The 25,165-nt window shown below is 38.7% G+C and overlaps 1 protein-coding gene across 1 annotated transcript in view; it reads left to right on the plus strand.

Annotated features, from left to right (window-relative positions):
* Nucleotides 1-85: 85 nt before the first annotated feature.
* The window catches only part of LOC125166462 (uncharacterized), a 199,856-nt gene continuing 174,776 nt past the window's right edge, over nt 86-25,165 (plus strand). Inside the window, exons 1-3 of the mRNA XM_047860368.1 lie at nt 86-133; nt 193-588; nt 7,116-7,193. Of these exons, the coding sequence (XP_047716324.1) occupies nt 86-133; nt 193-588; nt 7,116-7,193 (522 nt within the window). The remainder of the gene's footprint in view (nt 134-192; nt 589-7,115; nt 7,194-25,165) is intronic.

Consider the following 25,165-nt stretch of genomic DNA (forward strand, 5'->3'; position numbering starts at 1 on the left):
AACTGAATCACGAGTAAAATCACGCAAGTGCAGAAAGTCGCCAAACATAAAATTCTCTGATTCAGTGCGTCCTTATAGCTTAATGATGGGGCTCCAGAGGTTCCTCACGACCTCCCGCTTAAACAGTGTATCGGTATAAAGCTAGACCGTTTTTTTTAATCAAGAAACGCTGTCTCGGTGTGAACTATTGAGCCCACTCGTCCATGCAAATCAGTCTCCGCGAGTGAGGGGAAGGGCTTACTAACTGTGTTTCGATTCTCGAAACCTCGGGAAGTGCCTGGGAGCTCCGGGCAAGCCCGAGGAGACGCGGGGGCGGAGCCGCGAGGTAGCGTCCAACTCGTGCGCACGAGCCGCTCCGGGCGGCCGGGAGCGCGGCGTAGGCCAGCGCGCGTCACCGAGCGGACGCCCCGGCGGGTCGGGCGGCTGGGCGGGCGAGCGGCCAATAGCCGAGGACTGCGCGGGCCCGGGGTGCGGCGCGGAGAGCGCGCCGCCGCTGTGTCGCGCGAAGAGCTGCTGCGCGCGCCCGGACGCACCGTGGCGCGTTCTCCCGCGGACAGAGGAAGCGAAGCGCGTTCGTCCCAAGCTAAGGTTTGCTTTTCTAAAGTGAATACAGATGTCAGTGTGAAATTGTCTAGTTTTCCACAAAATGTGACAGGTCGAGTCTAAAAGATGAGTTTTTCGAACCTGCTTCAGTCACTTTGGCAGTGCGAAAGGAGTGTAATGGTTACTCCCACACGAGCTCACCACCGAGTTTGCTAGAAAGCTTCCTTTCTTGCGGCCATCTATTCCGGCCGCACGCTCTTTCCAAACTAACTACTTCATGCAAAGGCTGCGGGAGGCAGACTGAGGTAGGGCAAAGAGGAACATGCTGGAGAAGATGAAGGCTCTCCCTGGACCCTGCACAATCTCGGGCGCCTGGCATGGGAGGAAGAACAGTCCGCCCCGCGAGATTTGAGGGAGCTCGGTCCTACTCGCCCAAGCTGCGCGCCCTCGGTGAGGGGGTGGGGGTGGGGAGAGGACGGTTACCCGCGGAGCATCCAGATGCGTGGCAACGCCGCCCCCTGCCGGTGCCCTGCGGAGCCGTGTCCCAAAGCGCAGAAACCGACTGCACCTTAGAAGCCATTATCCTTCAGTGTCCAGCCTAGCACTGTAGAGGGGGTTGGGGAAGGAACGTTAGGACCACCACACAATTCTCCCAGGCCCATTGCCTCCCTAAAGGACGTATATTCCCTTGTTCAGCCTTCCACACGTGAATCCATTCTATCCAGGCATTCAGAAAAATTACATATGTGTATATTTATGGTTTGACCAGTTATTACGTGCCACGCACCAAGCTAAGTGCTGAGGATGTGAGAATGACTACACTTCACACAGTCTAGCCGGCATGACAGACAAGCATGTAATTATGGTTCAGCCTTACCTGCATCGTGGGAGAAGTATGTGCTAACTAGGATCAGGAGGACTGGGAGAGAAGACCAGAAGAGAGGTATCATTTGGACTGAATCTTAAAAGGTGGACTTCACTTCTATAGCTGAGTAAGGAGACAGGCATTATCAATAAAGGGAAGAGAGCCTTAGAGAATGTTTGAGAAAGGATTATAGACTGCCATGGTGGAAGGGATGAGATTGGTGGTGCATTTGGATAAGGTTTGTGGGGTTCCAGGAATTTATTGAGCGCCTCTGGGCTCTACTCAGGGCTTTACACCTATAAACTTCATTAAATCTTCAATTTAGAAAGAAGGTATTCTATGTCCGAGGGATTTAGAAGCAGAGCAACTGAGAGATAAAGAGACTTGCCCAAGTTTCATGGCTAATACGTGATTGGGCCAGACCCTGCACCCGACCCATTTGACTGTGTGAGTGCTGTTTAGTCATTTTCAAGAACAGGATTATTTGTAGTTTACCTGTACCTTCTCATTGGAACTCAAGACTTAAGTACAAACAGCAAAAATACTTAAAAGAAAAAAAAAAAAAAGACCTGTTAAAAACGTTACTTTCAAAGGCCAGTGTGAATTCTGCCCCTTCTAAAAATATGGCCAAAGGGGTAAATCATGCATTAGGTACAGCGCAGCAAAAACAAGGGTTTAACCCTGCTGCTGTTACTTTATGCTTTATTTTAATCCTATCTCTAAAAAGTGAAGGAAAAATAAAAATAAAAACAAGTCTCAGAGCTGTAAGCACCTGTACTTCAGGCATGCCCAGAATTTTGTTCCGTGGGGCTAAAGGAATGTGCGTTTTACCAAGTTGTCCACATAAGCCTGGCACAAGGACTCAGCCACACTTTGCACTGTCCTGACAACAGCCACTGCAGCCCAGTTCTTTAAATGAGGATCCTCTCCCAATCAGAGGCTGCCCGTCTCTGCCCAGCTGCTCCATGGCCTTTTCAAAGAGTAGACGGCATGGCTGAGAGGCAGAAGTAGAGTTTGAGGCCAGACATAGAAGGCCTGCTATGCATGAGACCCCGCACTGAGGAAAAGAGGAATTTTAGTAGCAGTGGGTAAGTGCCCTTTTCCGAAGCTGCCAGGGCTTTGTGGCTGACACTTCCTTAAGCCTTTATCAAAGTATTTCCCACTCCCCAGTTGGATTCCCCTCTCACAGCAACCTTCCATATTTCCATAATCTAGACCTTGCTACCTCCTGTACTAGGACATCTGGATAGCTTGTTTTTGGAAGTACTTGGTGAGGCTTTGACTGGATTCATACGTGCCTGATTCATAGTGGCCACTCTATAGGTACTGTTGAATGAAAGCATCTGTTGTTTTCTGTTTCTCTTCTCCTTGTCTTCAAACTGAGATAATATTTACATTCTGGGGGAAAAAATGTTCATCCTTCCATGAATTTTCAAATTTTGCAATTGCAAGCATTTATTTTTTTCTGGATAACCAAAATAATTATCACATGAGAAAATCTGTACTTTCCAAATATATTCATAACTTAGAGGTCTTTCAACATAGTTCAACACTCTTAGTTTAAATTTAGGTTCAGAGTTGCTTTTTTTCCCCCAGCCTTCAGCTTCTGAACCTACTTGGTAAATAATTTACCGTCCCCCATTTAAAACAAAACAAAACAAAAAAATCTACGACAATAAAATGCTATGAATCCCTATCTGAAATTCTTAAAAGAAACCTTTACCTATACTTTTGAAAACACTTGTAGTTAGCTGATCTTGGTTTTAAAGTGACAGTAATGATCAGTCTAATAATAAGAAAAGAAAAAATTCAATTTTGGTCTTGATAATAGTTATCATTATTGAGTTTGTTACAATGTGCCAGGCAGTGTCCTCAGTATTTCATATACATTATCTTCTTTTAAGCCTTCTGCAAATCTCAAAACTTTACATGTTGCATACCCATTTTTCAGGTAGGGAAAATAAAGCAGAGGATGGTTGAATAACTGTGAAAAGTGGCAGAGCCTTGGTGCAGACCCACACGTGTGCCTCCTCTCCTAGTTCCTTTCATTCTGTGAGTCTGCCTTGTCCCTGTCTTCTCATTTACCTTATAGACTTAAAACCGATTGGAACTCCACTCTGCTCCTTTCAAAGTACTGGACATTCAGATTGGACACAACATTGAGAAATAAGATATTTTGTCTTGAAGCAACTGCCGAAATGCAGAGTGGCCTAAATGGGCTGAGAGTTTCTTCCACAGTCACTAGTGACCTGACTATGGCAGTGGAGAGCTAGCAAGCTGGCAGCCTTACAGAGCTTACAAGTAACTCTGTACACACTGAAACATAGTGTGAAGTTTGAGTCTGCCCCCAGGTTCATGTAGCAGTGATAATACCTTTCCCATTTTGCCTTGTCTGCTTCCTATCCTCTAAAACCTTTCTTAGAAGATAGGAAGAAGACAAATACATGATTCCCCCAAGCTCATACCCAGAAGGAGAGAGAAGAGCCCAGAAAACTATTGTTAAGACTACTACTTCTCTGTCCCTCAGCCCTATAACCAGTCTCTCCCCATATTCTTGTCGTATTCTTAATCTTTCCATATCAGCCCTCTCCGTACTCTCTATTGGTTTTCTCCCTTCCACTGCTTCTGCTCTTTGATCCCTTCCACAAAAAGTGACATAACCCTGTGGAAGCACCTTGCAGTCCAGGCAGAGCAGTGGCAGTGTGAGGAATTTGAGCCACCCCTCCTCTCACCCCATTGGATACACTGCCTTCATAGGGCAAATCCCAGTGATTCCTGAAGCCACTAAGGGACAGAAAGACATCCTCTTCCAAGCATACATATGCACCAGTCTACATTGCAGAGTAAACTGGAGATTTCCCTGCTGTCTGGTTAGTGTTAGTAGAGCAGCAGCTAATCAGAGTGCTTCATGTAAAAACTAAAACTCGGGAACCTACATTACCTGTTTTCCCAGGGAAATGGTGCTGTGAATGGCTTTCCCCATGCTTCTTCAGGGAAATAATAAATGTTTTTTATTCAGGGCCTATTTAAGCCCAGAAATATCCTAAGCCATAAAACTTACAGATAAGTTTGGGAATAGCAGCTCAACTTTTTATTACTTATATTATATACTTGTTAGCAAGCAACAGGTTAACTTTTGTAGTTTTAAACCTTTCAACCCTTTTTATTCTATAACATCTAATTTTATCTTCAAAATTATTCTGATCAATGTGCCATCCTAATTTTAGAAAAGAAGAAAGGCCAGGTGATTTTCCCCAAGTTTATAAAGTTATTAGTTACTATCAATCATAGGCCAGCACTCCTTTCTCTTGGCCACACTGTATAATTTTACATCTGTGTGAATGGATTTAAATGATAAGTTCAGTTTGAAGGCATCCTCTAGCTACACAGAGGGTCATTTGTGTAGACTATGTTCACACTTGTGAATGTCTTACGAAAGCATCACTGCTCTACTCTTAAGCATCTTGTAAATGTAATTTCCTAGGTGTTATTTTTAAGGATGTTTATTTGAAGTCTGTGACCTCATAAAAATAATTTTATACACTGTCATGGATCAGTGAGCTTAGGAAATTCAATATGCAAGCAGCAAAATGTGGTGAACAGATGTACATCATCACTCCTAAAATCACAATTGATATAGATTGTCCTTTAATAGAGTTCTTCGTCAGAAAGACTAGCCAGTATTTTCCTGTTCTACTATCAGTGCTAATTATGCCATAAGTTCTTCCTGTTTTGACATCACAGTGAAATGCTTGCCGTTTCAATCAATGTTGTAAGTCCTGGGCCAGACATTTTCCTTACTCCAAACAAGAGACATAAAAAGTTGCATTCATTTGGCAAACTGTAAACTAGAAATACACATATATTTTCAAAAACTACCAAACAATGAATAAACCCTTATTCTCTAAAGTAATATTTGTATTATGAGTTTTTCCTTCTGTAAGTTTGTACTAGAAGAATGTTTAACTTCTCAGAAGAAAATGTTAATGTTTACTTCTGGTGCTGGTAAAGCTTTGAGAAGGGTCCAAGGAGGGAAATATAATAAATTATCTTTCTTTTTAAAAAGGAATTTGGTCGGGGTGCCTGGTTGGCTCAGTCAGTTAAGCGTCCGACTTCTGCTCAGGTCATGATCTCATGGCTTGTGGGTTTGAGCCCTGCGTCAGGCTCTGTGCTGACCATTTAGAGCCTGGAGCCTGTTTCAGATTCTGTGTCTCCCTCTCTCTCTCCCTCCCTGACTCATGCTCTGTCTCTCTCTCAAAAATAAATAAACATAAAAACATTTTTTTAATAAAAATAAAAAGGAATCTGGTCAAAAATACCTGTGTACATTGTAGGGGAAAAAAAGACCGTCTTCTATGGGTATAGCTAGTTCATTCTGATATTTTTTCCAGTCAGTTCTTAACTTGGACCTATGTTAACAGTTTGACAGTTGATTTCTTTTATATGAGCTTTCAGCATTTTAGAGATATTTAAAAATACTATATACCTACTTTACTAGCACCATTTTGATATGCCAAAATCAGAAATTGCATAACTACCATATGAATTTGTAGCAGCTTTAGAAGGTATATTTACTCATATGCATAGACCATACATTAATTCAATAATACCTCCTTGTTTGAGATAATTTTTTTTTTAAGTATTTCAGGCATCACTATGTTTCTAAAGTCTTTTCCTACTAACTTCATCCCTTACCTCAAAATTTTCTGCTGCCAAAGAAAGAAATTACAATTTAAATAATATAATTAATGTTATCTTGATGTTTGGGAGAAATTACTAATCAAAAAACACACTGTCTTCGAAAGTGTGAGAAACTGAACACAACAAATGACACACAAAATGTTTTCTTAAAGCTACTAGAATCATGATCATTTTTAAGAGACAGTTTTGTTTTTTTTAAACTGTGCAAACTGGACTCTAGGAATAGAAATCTGACTTGAAAGTCCTGGGTTTCTTAGGTGAAATATGAGTGAGAAAACTAGCTGCAGAGTCTCTGCAGGAGGTGGGGGAACACCAAGACACCTAAACTTATTCTAGCAATGTGGGATAAAATAGATTCAAGTTTAATTCCCTAATAAGAAGAAAGGCTTCAAGATGATGGAATTAGGCATTGCTTGAGAAAGTGTAGGGGGAAGAAAAAAAGAGCTATCAAAGTTATTGACATTTGAAACAGAAGCTTCTGACTGGAGAAGATTGGTTTCTTATAAGCCACAACTCCAGCAGGGGTGCTAGGGATTAAAACGGAGTTTGGACTAACACATGATTAAGTAGCCACAGTTTAGATAAGTAAGATATCTCTGAAGGGCAATAAAAGAACTGCCCTCCAGGTTTTGAAATTTGTAATTACTCAATGAAGTAAGTGTTTAGCATAACGCAAGTGACATTCTTAATTTTTCTTAGCAGAAAGATAGCATATTAAAAGAGAAAAAAAATATATGGTGCCTGGGATTCATTGTCTCCATATCATCCCTGGTTTCCGTTAAAATTCTAAAAACATTTATTTTTTCTTAACTGGCATTAATTTGGCTGCCACATGCTGCTCCCATCTATTTAACATGAGTTCTGTATGAAGGGTAGTTCAGAATGTATGGCTTTGCTGTGTGTTAAAAAATAAATGCTTCATGCAAGTACTTGTGACCTGTCTGGTTGTCTTCCTCTTTTCCTTACATGTCTTTGAACATCATCAGTGTCCTTATGTGGGTTACAGGACTTGTCAAGGAGGTCAGCATACTCAGAAGTGACACAGGTGCCTTTTACACTGCTAAGCACTGGAAATACCTGCAAGGTGAGTCCATTTCATACTCAGAGTAGTATGTCCATATTTTAAATTCATTATTTAAAAAAATAAAATCAACAGTAATAAAAATACATTAATAATAACTATTATATTTGGGGCGCCTGGGTGGCTCAGTTGGTTAAGTGTCCAACTTCGGCTCAGGTCATGATCTCAAGATTTGTGGGTTTGAGCCCCATGTCGGGCTCTGTGCTGACAGCTCAGAGCCCAGACCCTGTTGTGATTCTGTGTCTCCCTCTGTCTCTGCCCCTCCCCCGCTCATGCTCTGTCTCTCTCTGTCTGAAAAATAAATAAAGCATTTTTAAAAATCTCTTAAATAATAACTATTATATTTTACTTTAAAATGTGTCATGTTTATATAATACATTGCAATGTATTCTATTTTGTATGTTACTACTCTAGACAACAAGAAGAGATGACTTCAAAATATTTCTGACACCAAATTACCCTTTGCATATTGGATAGGTCTTATTTTGAGTCACACTTTCTTCATAAATCAAAGAAATTGAGTTATCATGACTAACTCATAATCCACTTTCTGTCTAAAGATAGCAAACATTTGAACTAAAAAATTGAAAAACAAGCTAATTATTTAGATGTTTTATCTACATGATATTAAACAGCCAGATATCTGGCTAAAGTTTTTGTTTTTAATGGGGCAAAATGGAAATTTCAGTTGTTTTCTGTATTTAATTAAAGACCAATTTGAATGCCTGTATTGATCAAATTAACCAGAGGTTCTACAGACTGTACTTTATGCTGCACTCAAACGTGGGTAGCCTAAACTCAGCAACCCTCCGGTCCTAATAGTGCACTCATATCTCTGAGTTTCAGTGAGAGGGAAGGACGTTCAATGCAGCTGCACTGGGAGGTGAGAGTGTGTGTACACAGGTATTTATATCTCCCCTGATTTTTTTCCCTTGACTATTCCTTCACTCATCCTTTCTCATTTCCTATTCATTTATACAGATGCATAGCTATTGAATCAGTCTAGTGCTATCAGCCACTATTAAGCTACCTTTTATGAATCCTTAGTTTTGATCACTCTGACTACCTGAAATTCAACTGGCAAATAATCTAGATTAAATGGCCTAAATATATTCTGTGTGTCTATCGTAAAAAATACTCTCTTTAGGAGGATGTTTTCAGTTGAAATGTGGTCAACTTTAAAGTTTTAATAAATATCCTCAGTGCTATTATGAAACTAAGTTTCCAGTTTTATGATCATTTGATGACTAATTTTTCTGAACCCCTAGTTATATATGATAGATAGGATTTTATGGGGGATTTAACTTTTCTCCCTTTTATTTGCTTTTTAACACTTCTGGGAATCCTTCAGAAGCTTCCACCACTTTTCTGTTTTATATCAAGTAGGGTATAAAGACTAATCAATTTGAGATTTCAAATTATGCCTTCATACATGTAATACAAAATTAAAAATATACCATTTACTTTGATGAGGATTTTATGTTACTACTTACTCAAATTCTTATTTTTTGACTGCACACCCAGTGTGGAGCTTGAACTCATGACCCTGAGATTAAGAGTCACATGCTCAGGGAGCCTGGGTGGCTCAGTTGGTTGAACATCTGACTCTTGGTTTTGGCTCAGGTTATGATCTCTTGGTTTGTGAGTTCAAGCCCCGTGCCAGGCTTCTCACTGACAGTGCAGAGCCTGCTTGGGATTTCTCTCTCCCTCTCTTTCTCTGCCCCTCCCTGGCTTGCTCTTTCTCTCTCAAAAACTAAATAAATAAACATTAAAAAATAAAACTAAATTTGCTGATTCTAGTACTTGATATCAAGTGAAATTATACAATATTTGTCTTAAAAAAAAAAAATTCACATGCTCTACTGAGTGAGCCAGCCCCCTTAATTTCTGTACTAATAAATGTTTTGACTAAAATTTGTGTTCTTATTCTTAGAACATTTAAGCATTATGACTGTGTGCCCAAATCAAAAATTAAATTATGTGGTATAAAAATACTAATAAACTTATGAGGACAAAAGGACTATATATTTTAAATCTGTTTAGTTCTTCAAAATATCTAAGATGCATGGTCATCCATCTACTGTAGAGGATTCAGATTCCTCCTTCAGTTTATTTCCCTCTGACAATGACATTTCATATTAGCCATTGTTAAGGTATAATAGGAATGAAATACAGGGGATTTAATTCAATATTCACAAACCCACAGAGATATCATCATACTCTCCCACTTAAAATTAAAGGCTTTTGCACATTTAGTTGAAAGTACAGACTAAAACGGTGCCTGGGTGGCTCAGTCAGTTAAGCGTCCCACTTTGGCTCAGCTCATGATCTTGTAGCTCATGAGTTCGAGCTCTGTGTCGGTCTCTGTGCTGACAGCTCAGAGCCTGGAGTCTGATTTAGATTCTGTGTCTCCCTCTCTCTCTCTGCTCCTCCCCCACTTGTGCACATGCGTGCTCTCTCTCTCTCTCAAAAATAAATAAACATTAAAAAATTTTTTTAAAAGTGCTGAATATAAATAATCAGTTTTATAAAACTGAAATGTAAGTTATTCTCTCAAAGTCTGTGGACAAATGTGATGTCTCACTAAAGAGCATTGTAGTTTTAAACAGTTTTAAGTCTCTGACTGTGACTTCTTACCTATTTGTATGGTTTTCTTCTTCTTTGACCTCAGTCCAGCTTGCTTTCATTTGGGACTAATGCCATATTTTGTTTGTTTTTGTCTTTAGTCAATTTTGACTAATAAATCCCTACAATATATTTTACTGTATTTAATTGCACTAGGAAATTGGACTTTGATTACAATTAAGTAGAACATTTCAAATATAATATCATTATAGCATAAGTTGTTTCAACAATTGTGTTAGATTACATTATCCAAACACAGGAAACAGTCAAATTTCTGACTTGGTCATCCCCTGCAGGCAGTGATCTGCTGTTTCTTGCCAGTTGAAGTCTGTTATCTTGTTACTGCTCTCACTGTCAATGGATTATCCTCACAATTCCATAAATGATGTTGAACTTCCAATGGTTTCCTGCAGTTCTTATCTATTACATTATTCAAGAATAAGATAATTATTTTAAACAAAACAAAAACAATGAAGAAAGAAAGAAAACAAGAAAAGGCTGTTCCTAAAGAACTTCACAAGCCATTTCAATCAGGATTTAGGTAATACCTCAAACCCTAGCCCAAAATAGCCAGTTCATTTTGTATTTAATAAATTGTAATTCAAAGAAACTTGGCCCAGGAAGAAACTGGATTTGTTCCAAAGGTCCAGAAGCAGTGGAGATCATCTTTCCAGTTTCTTTTAACCTTATGGCAAGGCTGCCTTGGTTAATGCACATCTTCCTTATTCATTGGTTGGGAAAGTCAATGGCTAACATGGAAACAGCTGAGTAGATTATTCTCAAGTGAAGTGGTTGAGAGTTGGATGCAGGAACCCTAGGGATGGATATTTTCCCCCTAGTTCTTGACATAGAATCTTTCTATTAGAACTTAGAGCTAGTCTCTTTAAAAGCATCCCATGCTTCATGTGGGCCATGGTGAACTCTCTTCAAGGTTGAGCCTAGGAGGAGAAGTGGGGTGAGTAAAATATTATCACAAATCTTTGTTGAGGAATTATGGGGGACTGGAAAGACATGTATCATAACACCCTCAGAACACGTACATTCATATCATAGCTTTGGGGAAATGGTCCCCTAGTACTGAGGTGAAAAGGAATAGACAGAAGAATATGATACAGGGCCAGGCTGGGAGAGCAGGCTGGGCAATATTAAATGAGAAAATACATATAAATATATCTTAGTGCATGCCTGATGCCTTGTAAGCTAACTCTTCCCAAGATCTGGAGTGGAACCTAATTCTTAAAAATAGAAACCATCAGTAGCAGAGGGAGAGTCCAGGGACCAGGTGGTACTTCTAAGCACCAGGCCCCTGGGGGTTCAAATGATAGTCTCAGCCTTCAGGGAATCCTTTTTCAGGGCATCCACTTGGAGGCCCAGGGAAATTTAGTTGATTCCAAGTACCACCTGAACTCAAAAACTCAAAAGCAAGTATATCCTTCATTCCCATCCTCTCAAGTGGCTGCTGGTGAAGGGTTACACCATGTACAAATATCTGCTTGTAGACTTGGAACTGCTGGGATAGAAATAGGGACTTTCAATCCCTAGGACAAAGAGGGTTATAGTGCCCCTTCAGCAGGACTACTCAAAAACATCTGGCAAGTTATTCATGATTTCCATAACAGGAAGGGTCTCCAAAGTTAGAGAAGATATTTCAAGGATAGAAATATCGTTCTTATTAAAAACAGCATATAAAACCCTATAAATAAGTTCTGAGTCAAGAATAACCCTCAACTAGCAGGAGCTGACCCCACCAGCAGCCTCTGACCCTTGTATCTGAGCACTGCCTTTCTCTAGGGCCTCTCACTCTACCTCTGTCACCAGACAGCCTCTCTTTAATTTGTTGACTTACATGTAGTCACAGCCTTCCTTTTCTTCATTCTTCTTAGTGAAACAGTGACATGTAGCATTTTAAAATGTAATGTGATTCAATACTAAACAAAAATTAAAAGACAGTAATAACAGAAAAGATGCTTCACATGAAGTCACATTTCCAAAGTCCAAGTTCCTGATTTTAAGATGAATACAACCTAGCCCTTAAAAATGTACAATCTCCTGCTCTGGGTCTTTTTCCCACCACCCCAACCTGCTTGGTACTTGGTCAACGTTCTCTAGCTGCCACGTTTTTTCTGCATTTCTGCAACTGTGGTAAATTTTTAAATAGGCTGAAATAGATAGTAAGGAATGACTTCATCTAGAGTGTCCAGAAAGCTTCCCTGTAGAGAAAATAAGGCAAGATCTAACGGACAAGCACCAGCTAGCCATGAGAAGTTGGGAAAAGAGGGTTTCTGGCAGAGGGAACAGCTTGTACCCAGAAAGGCAAGGATTTGGTGTCCTAGAGGAACTGAAAAAAGTTCTGTGGGGCCAAGGCATATTGAAGAAGGGAGAAAATACAGAAGATCATTCTGTGGAAAAAGTAAAGGGCTAGATCATAAAAGCCACTGTGAGGAGTTTGGCTTTTAATATAAGTGTAAGAAGCCACTAAAGGCTTTGAGCAGGGGAGTACCATGATCTAATTTATCTTTTGAGGGCTTTCTTGCTGCTATATGGAATAGGGAATCGAAGAGAAAAAAGTGGAAAAAAGAGAAACCAGTTAATACGCTACTGCAGGTATCTGGACAAATGATGATACTGGCTTGGATTACTGTTTTCCAATCTGTGGGTCACAACCTTTTAGAATCACACAATGATTTTAGTAGTCTTAACCAGCAATATCCGTGAAATAGATGTATAATAGAAAATATGAGGCTATCCTATCATTTCATGACATTTTCATCAAGTTTGTTATGCATATCCACAGAGACATGCATATATTAGATTGTACTATAAAGTGGCATACCACTCTGCATAGTGATCAGAGAAGCCACTGGCCTAAATGAAGGTGTTAACAGTGGAGGCGAAAAGAAGAGGGGATTCATCAACATAAAGATGTCTCCAGATACATGAAATAGAAGAGGTCATCTTAAAAATGATGTAATGATAGAAGAGAGAGTTCTGTGATTATTTTATTTTATTTTAACTATTACATTCCTATATTTGTACTCTGTTCTTTAAAAAATTATTTACAACCTATGCAGAGTAAAAATATAAAAAGATTGTACCATGAATATAGGAAAACAGGAAAATGACAGATAACCAGAAATTATTTTTGGAAGTCTACATATAAAAAGAATTGGAATGTAACCTGATGGTCACCAGTAGTTCTTTCTCTCACATTTTTTCTGGATATTACTTTTTGGGGTCATCGATATATCTCTAGCAGTGATTATAAGCAAATTCAGAATATTTACAAAAAATATGTATACGGGGGAGGAAATAGTAAAGTATATCTATTCATTCTTCATTCCCTCTAAGAGAGAATGTCCCTTGGTCTTCTGAAGCAACGATTCTAACTTTGTTGAACTTCTTCACAACACACAACCAATCTCTGTTCGGTTTAACATATAAAGTCAACACCATACAACTAACTCTTCAAAAACTTGCATTGTCACCACAGTGAGTAATAAAAATATACAGCGCCTTGGGTAAGATGTCATGTTTATGTTTTATTTTGTCTAATATCAGATATAATACATCTCTTACAGAAGATCATCTTAGCAAATATCTCTAACCATATCTACTTGAGCAGCTTGGATTTAAAGTGCTATTTAGGATAAATTTTTAACCTGATGAGAAATAGATTTATATTAAAATCACTGAAACTCAGCAACTTGCCTGGAAAGGGTACATGTCATAGGCAATTAGCAGATGCAGAAATCCTTTAATTATAAGCCACACCCTTAACTGGAAGCCTTTATACTCTGCTGACGAAAGGCTGAATCCAATAATACTTTTTATTTCACACACTCATATATGCACACCCACAGTCTATGAGCATGTTAAGACCCATATGTACAAACACCCATTTACAAATTGCTAGATGAAACCAGCATTTACTCCCTACTTCCTCTGCCATTTAAAGATAGCCAGTTTACTGTTTCATCACCTTTCTTCTTCCTGAGATCCAGTTGTAAAAATGCGTTTCTCTCCCCTCCTTCTGTCAGATACCGGTCTTGCTTTGCAGTAGGTGACAGGCAAAAACTATAGTTGTGTTTCAACAGTAAACTCTTAAAGATCTACAGAGTCAAAGGAATGAGTCTCTAATTGTAGAAAATTAACTTCCAGTGGGAGCAGCTCTAGTTGCTACTTGAGATGCCTTTGTCAATGTTTCTCAAACCAGACCACCCAGGTAACTAACTGCATATGCTGCATGTCCATACATTTATTTGTTTGTTTTTTAATTTTATTTAAATCCAACCTAGTTAACATATAGTGTATTAATGGTTTCAAGAGTAGAATTTAGTGATTCAACACTTACATATAGCACCCAGTGCTCATCTCAAGAAGTGCCCTCCTTAATGCCCATCACCCATTTAGCCCATCCCTCCTCCCACCTCCTCTCCAGCAACCCTCAGTTTGTTTTCTGTATTTAAGAATCTCTTACGGTTCGCCTCCCTCTCTGTTTTTGTTGTATTTTTCCTTCCCTTCCCCTATGTTCATCTGTTTTGTTTCTTAAATTCTACATATGAGTGAAATCATATATTTATCTTTCTCTGACTGACTTATTTCACCCAGCATAATATACTATAGTTCCATCCACGTTATTGCAAATGACAAGATTTCATTCTTCTTGATCACTGAGTAGTATTCCACACCACATCTTCTTTTGTTTTTTGTGTTGTTGTTGTTTCCAAGAGAAAGGGAGGGAGAGAGAATCCAAAGCAAGCTCTGCACCATCAGTGCAGACCCCAATGTGGAGCTCAAATCCACAAACTGTAAGATCATAACCTGAGCTGAAACTAAGAGTCAGAGGCTTAACCTACTGAGCCACCCAGGCAACCCAATACCACATTTCCTTTATGCTTCTATCAGTTGATGGACATTTAGGCTCTTTTCATAATTTGGCTATTGTTGATACATCTCTTCTTTGAACATTGGTGTTCATGTGCCCCTTCAAATCAGCATGTTTGTATCCTTTGGATAAATACCTAGTAGTGCAATTGCTGGGTCATAGGGTAGCTCTATTTTTAATTTTTTGAGGAACCTTGATGATGTTTTCCAGAATGGCTCCACCAGTTTACATTCCCACCAACAGTGCAAAATGGTTCCCCTTTTTCCACATTCTCACCAACATTTGTTGTTGCTTGGGTTGTTCATTTTAGCCATTCTGACAGGTCAGAGGTGGTATCTCATTGTAGTTTTGATTTGTATTTCCCTGATGATAAGTGATGTTGAGCATCTTTTCATGTGTCTGTTAGCCATCTGGATGTCTTCTTTGGAAAAGTGTCTGTTCGTGTCTTTTGCTCATTTCTTCACTGCATTATTTATTTTTTGTGTGTTGAGTTTGATAAATTCTTTATAGATTTTGAATACTAACCCTTTATCTGATATGCCATTTGCAAATATCTTCTCCCATTCCATCAGTTGTCCGTACATTTTGACAAAGCCACCCAGAGAACCACTCCTGACTAGAACCACTCAACGAATTGTGCTGCTGATTCTACTGTAAAGCCATTCCTGTGCCAGATGAACCACAGAATTTCAGCAAGTAAGAAGCTAAAGACAGGGTAGCATCATGATTTTCAATCTGTTTCTTCATTTCCAAACCTCACAACAATGTTGAACTTCTCTGTAGAAGTTCAGTTTGGTTTTTATTATTCACTGAGGAAGTCTGGTACATATAAAAGCTTCCTCTTAGCATAGATAAGATTAACAGGCTAACAGTTCTTTGGGTAAGTAGGATTAATTATCAGGAAGCTGTTGATAGTTCACTGCTGACCTATAAAAACCTGGTAAAAATGAGGTCAACTAAAATAATACATCCATTTAAAGTTTGGGTCATATAAGACGTCATTAAGGATCACATTATTTCAGCAAAGAAAATATTGCAGAGAGCGCTCCTTTTAAAAGAAAATAGTTTTTCTGCTGGAGAACTTCCAAACCACACCATTGCAAAACCTAAACACTTCAAACCATTGAAAGCTAATGTTTAACTGTCTGGTTCTCATCTTGAAAACCTTTTCCCTCTTGGTAATTGGTTTTTGTTGAAATCCAGGTGTCATTTGGCTTTTAATTTCAATTATGTTCCTTATGTTTGGCCAACATACTTTCATTTCCCAGGGGTTACTTTTTTATACCCCACATAGTATAGAGTGTATTCTATTCTGCTCTGTGTGATTAGGAGAAGTAGTAATCAGCATTTTACTAGAGTTGGGGAAAACAGTAAAGAGCAGGGTTAGCCCAAGGCAGGATTGTGAAATGCCTGAAATTGTTAAAGCCCTTGCCTCCTAATTTGTCACTTAACTCTTTTTGTGTCCTAATCTCTGTGAAATCTTGGTCAGCCAAGAGCTATATGATCCCTCTGAGCATTAGTGTCCTCCTCTTTTGGAGGATGGACTGAGACCATGTGTGATGCATTGCACAACATATGGCCTGATACATAGTAGATGTTCAGAAATGTTTAGGTCACCATTCTCATGCTCATTAACATCTCCTAAGCCTCAGGACTAAGGGATATTTAATGCCGATTTATGATGAAAATACTTATAAGAATGTTTCCTTTTAATAATTTTATTCTTGAGGATTGGAAAACTTTCCAAACTCAGAGGAATGTGTCTCTAATGCTGACATTTTAGGTCCTATAGGAGGAGAAGAAGAGATGTATCAGGTTAGGGGAAGCTTCAGTGCTCTGCAGTGATGACAGCTGCTTGTTCATTAGACTGACCTTGCTAGGGAAAAACCAAAAAAAACCTAAAAAACAAAAAACACACAATGATTGTGTGAGTCAGGCATGGAGGCCAGCATGTGGGACCTGAATGCTCTTACCAGAGCCAGAGAGCCCATTCCCCAGTTCAGTTCCAAAACCACTTTTCTGGCAGCCCACAGATTAGATTCTTCCACCTTTCTCCCACCATCAGCCATTCACTGAAAGTCTAATTAGTGAATTTTTAAGTGCTGTAGTGACAGAAACAGGTACCAAATTTGAGAGGAATGAAGCTTATATAATTATAGGGGCCCTCTTTAGTAGAAAGAATGCAAAATAATAAATAATAAATACAAGGGTGAATATTTAATTAGAATAAGAAATCACCACAAAGTAGACTTAAGTATATTTTAAAAGATGATAAATACCACAAAACATCACAAAATCCATAAAAATAATGTTTGTTAATTATCTTCCTTACACACCCTACCGTGTTCCCCCCCTCCCCCCGTTTTTTTGGTTGGTTGGTTGGTTGGTTTGGTTGTATACTCTGCGCCCTCTTGTATTTCCTGGTAGGAGAGAACTTGTGAGTTAACATTGCATCAAATAAAACCAAAACCTTGCTTACAATTTTATATGTAGGATGGTTTGAAGAATTTCCCACAAATGAACAGCTGAACATCTCAAACATTTTTTTTCCTCCATCACCCACATATTTCTGGCATTGTAGGGGTAGGCTCATATAGCATTAGAACCTCTAACCCTGTGTCTTCATTCCATGACCTCAAGTGAGTAGGCAGTGGGAGTATTTCTGAAAGTGTTCCTGCATGAGGACAGGCATCAATAAATTAGCTACACCTGGAAGTTAATGCAAACCACATAACTGCATTTCACTAAACTCAAACTAAAATGATCTTCAATTCAATTTCCCATTAGCCAGATACCCAATATGTCCACCCTGAAAATTTAAAGATTTTTGAGCTTCACAGAAAATTCATTTCTGCACAGAGGGGTAACCCAACCCACCTGAGGATGAAGGAGAGGTCCTACACTCTCACTTTACAGAAAGAGCTCTTTCATACTGAAGTACTTGGTAACTTACAAGACTTATACAGATGTAATAAAAACAAAATTAATATTATCACTAAAGTCCATTGTGCCTAAGCACGAAGCAGCCTCAGGGACAGAAATTGCAAGAGGAGAGGAGGAAAAGAGAAGGAATTTTTGTTGTTTTTTCCTGAACCATCAAGAACCTGGTTTTCTCCTGCCCGCTCCTACAGCCAAGGCAACTGAAAAAGCAACTTAAAACTTAAATTGTGTTAAGAAATTTTTTTGTCTGGTTCAACAATTTTAATTACATTATTATTAAATTATTACATATTTATCATTATTAATGATTATTTAAATCCTAACTCTGCCACTACCAAGTTATGAGAGCTTGAACAAATTAGTTTGCCATTGTAAGCCTCAGTTTTCTCATCTATAAAATGGCAATAATACTTTCCTTGCAGAATTATAGAAAGGTTTAAATGCATAGCATAGTTATACTGCTTGGCTCCTAGTAGATGACTAAGATAGTGCAGCTATTATTTCAGGTGTTAACAATAAGGGAAGAACCAAGAGGGAATGTTAGACAGGCGTCCAGGGACTCCAGATGTGCCAAACACAGTGTGAAAGATCAAACTCTATAAATGCTGAAAGGGATACTTTCAGTTTCAGCTTTTCCAGTTTGCCCCAGGGTTCAGTGGCAACACACTGAAAGTGACCATGGTGATATGACAGCAGTAGTACTCTATGAATAGCATTTGTCAATAAACATGAGGCTTTTAGGAGGCAATAGTAATTCATATCTAGCTCAGATTTGCCTTCTGACGTATGCTTTAATTCTGAAATTGCAGGAGATTTCTAAGTGTTCTAGCCTCAGAGAGTTTGGTAATTGAACGAGAACAGCAAAATGCCCCTGGTGATATCTGCAAAGAACTGACATTGAGTGCCTAGCAGGTAGCAGGGGCCCTGTAAAGGTTTCTTGAATTCAGCTAAAGTGATTTATCCTCAGGAGGCCTGCGCACTGCTGCTTGGGTTGGATATGGCTAGGCTCTGAATAGCATGAGTTTTCAGGTAATTTGAGGTAGCAAAGCACGGTCATTAGTGATTGGCCCTGAAACCAGACCACATTAGGGCCTAAATCTCAGCTCTAGCACTCAATATCTTTATAACTTTGGGCAAGCTACTTAAATTCTGTGTCTCAGTTCCCTCATTCTGAAGTGAGGATATTAAGTACTTCATAGGATTGTGGTGAGTATTAAAATGAATATTAAATGAGACAATGTTTCTAAAGGGCTTCAGAGTAGTGCCTGGCACATTGCAAGTACTCAGTAATAGCTCGTTCTAATGTTAAATGGGTTATCTGGTGGAGTGTCCACTGGGTATTTGGTTTCGTGTATCTGGCACTTAAAAAAGAGATAGTAATTAAAGATAAATTCTAGATTTTTTAGTTGTATTAATTTCCTAATTAGTGGCTAATTAGTTCCCTAATTAGTGGCTGCTATTTAACTTGGGTTTTAAAACAACAGAAATTTATTCTCCCACAATTCTGGAGGCCACAAGCCCCAAATCGGTACCAATCAGCCAAAGTCATGATGTCAGCAGGCCATGCTCCTTCCTAAGACTCTAGAGGAAAATCTATTTCTTACCTCCTCCAGCTTCTAATGGCTGCAGCAGTTCTTGTATTGTGACCTCATCATTCAAATTTGTATCTCACATTATCTTTTTCTCTGCTATCTGTATGAAATCTCCACCTCCCTCTCTCCAACAAAGACACCAATGATGACATTTAGGGCCCACCTGGATAATCCAACATAATCTAGGATAATCTCCTCATCTCAAAACTGTTGTCTTATTTATATCCACCAAGATTCTTTTTCCAAATAAGGTAATATCTGCAGGTTCCAGAAATTGGGACCTGATGTCTTCAGAGGCCATTATTCAGCTTACTACACTAGTTAATATATGATACTGTAAGACACAGGGGAAAATGAAATTACCAGATGAAAAGAGATCTAAATGTAGGACCCTGGGAACCATAAACATTTAACAGGGAAGCAAAGAAAGAAAAGCCACTACAAGGAAGTGAGTGAGCAAAGAGGAGCAGTTAGAGAAGGAAACAATGGAGATAGGGATGGGGGAGTGTTCAGATTCCAAGGACATAGTAAATTTCAGAAAGGACAGCATGCCAGAAACAATTCAGAGAATCATGAAGAGTACTGGGAAGGATCATTGGGTTTAACTATTAAGAAAAAATACTCAGGAGGAGTTAAGATGGCTCCATGGCAGCATTGAGACCCTTAGCTTGTCTCTTCCCTGAAATGGAGCTAGACCAGCATGAAACCATTTTGCACACCTAGGAAATTGATCTGAGGATTAACACAACAATCTGCATAACTTGAGCTACAGAACTCAGCATGTACGTGGTGTGGAGAGATGCACTTGGGGAGAGAAAGACTGTGGAGGGTAGGAAGCTGTTTTTGCAGAGAGAGGACAGAGAAAGGGGGAGAGTCCAGTGCACTGGAAGAGTGTAGGAAAAACACTCTCCCAAAAGTAGTTGGAGAGAAAGAGAGAGAAAGAGGAAAACACAGGGGATGGAACAATAGATCTGTTCCCCAAAACCACTTATGGGAAGAAAGGAGAGGGTTTCAATACCACCAGGATTCTATAAGCAGTGGGTCACAGAGTCTGAAGTTCTGGAGCTCAGTGCCTGGCAGTGCTCTGGTGAGGAAGCAGGGTGAGTCCCTAGTAACACGCAGCGAGATCTGATGGATCCATGTGCCACATGGGGAGAAGTGGTTAGCCTGCTTGGAGAACACATGGTAGAGGCCATATGGCTTTCTCACAGGCAAAGATACCAGCAGACCTCCGAGAGCATCCACATTTGCTGGTGTTGGGACAAAGACACCAGAGTATGGTGAAACTTGGCACCAGATGTGTGTTGTGATTTTCCATAATCTGAACCTCTGCCGCTGCATGATCTCATGAATGTTTTCTGGGTTAAGCTGGCATCTGGCCATTGCTCCATGAGCCCCCCCCCCCCTCCCCCAGGGAGTCGGTGTGTGTCCAAGCCTCAAGGGTCTTTGAAGTGTGGGGTTTTGATATACAATCCCATCTGAGATAAAACTCTGGAGTGAGTTGCCGCCTAGCAGGTGGATGGCTTGGACACAGGGTAGAGGTGGGGAGTGGGTGGAGGCCTGAGACAAAGGGAGGAGTGCTTGATTGTGGGCTGATGAGAACACAAAGTTCCTGTGCCAGAGACTAGAGAACTGGGTGAAGCCATTTCTACCTCTCACATGCATGCACATCCACCCCAGTAAGCTAAACAGCATCGCCTAGTGGAGAACAGAGCCATTACACCAAGCCCTGCCCAACTGTACCCTCCAAACACATCCCCTAGAAGACAAGCAGAAGTCCCTCCGTCTGCTTATTGTATGGACTGTGGAGTGCTTCATAGTTTGTGTTCTAGGGAAATGTTGTAACTTCATTTGGGTTTCATTCTGTTTGCTGGTTCATTATTCACTTTTTTGGTTCTATGTTTCTTTAAATTTTTTCCTTTTTTTTTTCTTGGATATAGAAAAATTTATTTTTATTTTCTTCTTTTAATTTTTTTAATTTTTTTTACTTTATTTTGTATTTTTTAGTTTGTATTCTATTTAATTTACTTCATTTTATTGTATTTTATATATATTTTTTAATTTTTAAACTTTTTCTTACCTTTTTTTTTTCTTCCTTTTCTCCCCCCCCCCCTTTTTTAAATATTCTATCAAGCTTCTTTCAACAAGCAGACAAAACACACCTAGGATCTATCTTCCTTTATTTCATTTTTTGTTTTAATTTTTTAATTTTAATTTTTTATTTTATTAATTTTTTTCTTCCTCCAAAATGACAAAACAAAGGATTTTACCCCAAAAGAAAGAACAGGAAGAAATGACAACCAGGGGCTTAACACAGATATAAGATGCCTGAACTAGAATTTAGAACCACAATAATAAGAATACTAGCTGGGGTCAAAAGACATAGAAGCCTTTACTGCAGAAATAAAGGAAGTAAAATCTAGTCATTATTAAATTAAAAATGTTATAACTGAGATGCAATCTCGAATGGATGCCATGATGGCAAGCATGGACAAAGCAGAGCAGTGAATCAGTGATACAGAAGACAAAATTATGGAGAATAATGGAGCAGAAAAAAAAGAGGGAAACAAAGGCAAAAGAGCATGATACCAGACTTAAAGAGAACTCAGTAACTTGTTAAAAAGGAATAACATCTGAGTCATAGGACTCCCAGAAGATAAAAAGAGACAAAAAGGGGCAGAAGGCTTATGTGAGCAAATGATAGTGGAAAACTTTCCTAATCTGAGGAAGGACAGAGACATCAAAATTGAAGAAGCACAGAAAACTCCCATTAGATTCAACAAAAACTGACCATCACCAAGGAATATCATAATCAAATTCACAAAATACACAGACAAGGAAAGAATTATGAAAGCAGCAAGGGGAAAAAAGTCCTTAACCCATAAGGAAAGATAGATCAGGTTCACAGTAGACCTATCCACAGAAACTTGGCAAGCCAGAAAGGAAAGGCAGGATATATTCAGCATGCTGAATTGGAAAAATATACAGCCAAGAATTCTTTGTTTGCCAAAGCTCTCATTGAAAATGGAAGAAGAGATAGAATTTCCCAGACAAACAAAAACTGAAGGAGTTCGTGACCACTAAACAAGTCCTGCAAGTCATTTTAAAGTGGACTCTTTGGAGAAAAGATGAAACAAACAAACAAAAAAGACCAAAAGTAACATAGACTTGGAAGGACCGGGGAACATCACCAGAAACACCAACTCTGCAAGCATCACAATGACACTAAATTCATATCTTTCAGTACTCACTCTAAATGTCAATGGACTAAACACTCCAGTCAAAAGACATAGGGCATATGAATGGATAACAAGACAAGATCCATCTATATGCTGCTTACAAGAGACCCATTTTAGACCTAATTACACCTGCAGATTGAAAGTAAAGGGGTGGAGAACCATCTATCATACTAATGGTAATTAAAAGCTGGAATAGCCATATTTGTATCAGACAAGGTATATTTTAAAATAAAGACTGTAACAAGAGATGAAGGGCATTATATCATAATTAAGGTGTCTATCCACCAAGAAGATCTAACAATTGTAAATTATTTGTGCCTCCAACATGAAAGTACCCAAATATATAAACCAATTAATCACAAATAACTCATTGATAATAATACCATAATAGTAGGGGACTTCAACACCCCATATACAACAATGGACAGATCTAAGCAGAAAATCAACAAGAAAACAATGGTTTTGAATGACATACTGGACCAGATGGACTTAACAGATATATGCAGAATATTTCATCCCTAAAGCCTCAGAATACACATTATTCTCAAGTGCACATGGAACATTCTCCAAAATAGATCATGTACTGGTACACAAATCAGCCTTCAACTAATACAGAAAGATGGAGTTCATATCTTGCATATTTTCAGACCACAATGCTATGACACCTGGAGAAAAAATTTGGAAAGACCATGAATACTTGGAGATTAAAGAACATCCTACCAAAGCATGAATGGGTTAACCAAAAAATTAAAGAGGAAATTAAAAAGTACATGGAAGCAAATGAAAAAAAAAAAACATGACAATCCCAAACCTCTGGGATGCAGCAAAGATGGTCATAAGAGGGAAGTATATAGCAAACCAGGCCTTCCTAAAGAAGGAAGAAAGGTCTCAAATACACAAGCTAACCTTACAACTAAAAAAGCTGTAAAAAGAACAGCAAATAAACCCCAAAATAGCAGAAGATGGGAAATAATAAATATTAGTGCCAAAATCAATAATATCAACATCAAAAAAAAAAAATAGTAGAACAGATCAATGAAACCAGGAGGTGGTTCATTGAAAGAATTAACAAAATTGATAAATCCCTAGCCAGATTGATCAAAAAGAACAAGGAGAGGACCGAAATAAATAAAATCACGAATGAAAAGGAGAGATCATGACCAGAAGTGCAGAAATACAAACAATAATAAGAGAATATTATGAGCAATATTTTGCCAACAAACTGGGCAATCTGGAAGAAATGGACAAATTCCTAGAAACATACAAACTACGAAAACTGAAACAGGAAGAATTAGAAATTTTGAACAGACCCCAAATCACTAAATAAATTGAATTAGTAGTTAAAAATCTCCCAAAACACAAGAGTCCAGGGCCAGATGGCTTTCCAGGGGAATTATACCAAACATTTAAAGAAGAGTCAACACCTATTATTTTGAAGCTGTTCCAGAAAATAGAAATGGAAGGAAAACTTCCAAACTCATTCTATGAGGCCGGAATTATCTTTATTCCAAAACCAGACAAAGACCCCCACTAAAAAGAACTATAGCCCAATTTCCCTGATGAACATGGATGCAAAAATTCTCAACAAGATACTAGCCAACTGGATCCAACAATACATTAAAATAATTATTCACCAAGATCAAGTGGGATTTATTCCTGGGATGCAGGGCTGGTTTAATATCCACAAATCAATCCGTGATACATCACATTAATAAAAGAAAGGACACGAACCATATGATCCTCTCAATAGATGCAGAGAAAGCATTTGACAAAATACAGCATCCTTTCTTGATAAAAACCCTCAAGAAAGTAGAGGTAGAAAGATCATTCCTCAAGATCATAAAAACCATATACAAAAGACCCACTGCTAATATCATCCTCAATGGGGAAAAACTGAGAGCTTTCACCCTAAGGTCAGGAACATGACAAGGATGTCCACTCTTACCACTGTTATTCAACATAGTGTTGGAAGTCCTAGCCTCAGCAATCATACAACACAAAGAAATAAAAGGCATCCAAATTGGCAAGGAGGAGGTCAAACTTTCACTGTTTGCAGATAACATGATACTCCATATGGAAAACCTAAAAGATTCCACCAAAAAACTGCTAGAACTGATCCAGGAATTCAGCAAAGTCACAGGATATAAAATCAATGTACAGAAATCAGTTGCATTTCTATACACCAATAATGAAGCAACAGAAAGAGAAATCAAGGAATCAATCCAATTTACAATAGCACTAAAAACCATGTAATACCTAGGAATAAACCTAACCAAAGAGGTGAAATATCTATACACTGAAAACTATAGAAAGCTTATGAAAAATTGAAGAAGACACCAAAAAAAAAAATGGAAAAACATTCCATGCTCATGAATTGGAAGAACAAATATTGTTTAAAATGTCAATACTACCCAAAACAATCTACATATTCAATGCAATCCCTATCAAAATAACACCAGCATTCTTCACAGAGCTAGAACAAACAGTCCTAAAATTTGTATGGAACCAGAAAAGACCCTGAATAGCCAAAGCAATCCTGAAAGAGAGAACCAAAGCTGGAGGCATCACAATTCTGGACTTCAAGCTGTATTACAAAGCTGTAATCATCAAGACAGTATGGTACTGGCACAAAAACAGACACACAGATTAATGGAACAAAAGAGACAACCCAGAAATGGACCCACAAATGTATAG

The sequence above is a fragment of the Prionailurus viverrinus genome, chromosome B2 (assembly GCF_022837055.1).
Source record: "Prionailurus viverrinus isolate Anna chromosome B2, UM_Priviv_1.0, whole genome shotgun sequence".
Taxonomy (NCBI): domain Eukaryota; kingdom Metazoa; phylum Chordata; class Mammalia; order Carnivora; family Felidae; genus Prionailurus; species Prionailurus viverrinus.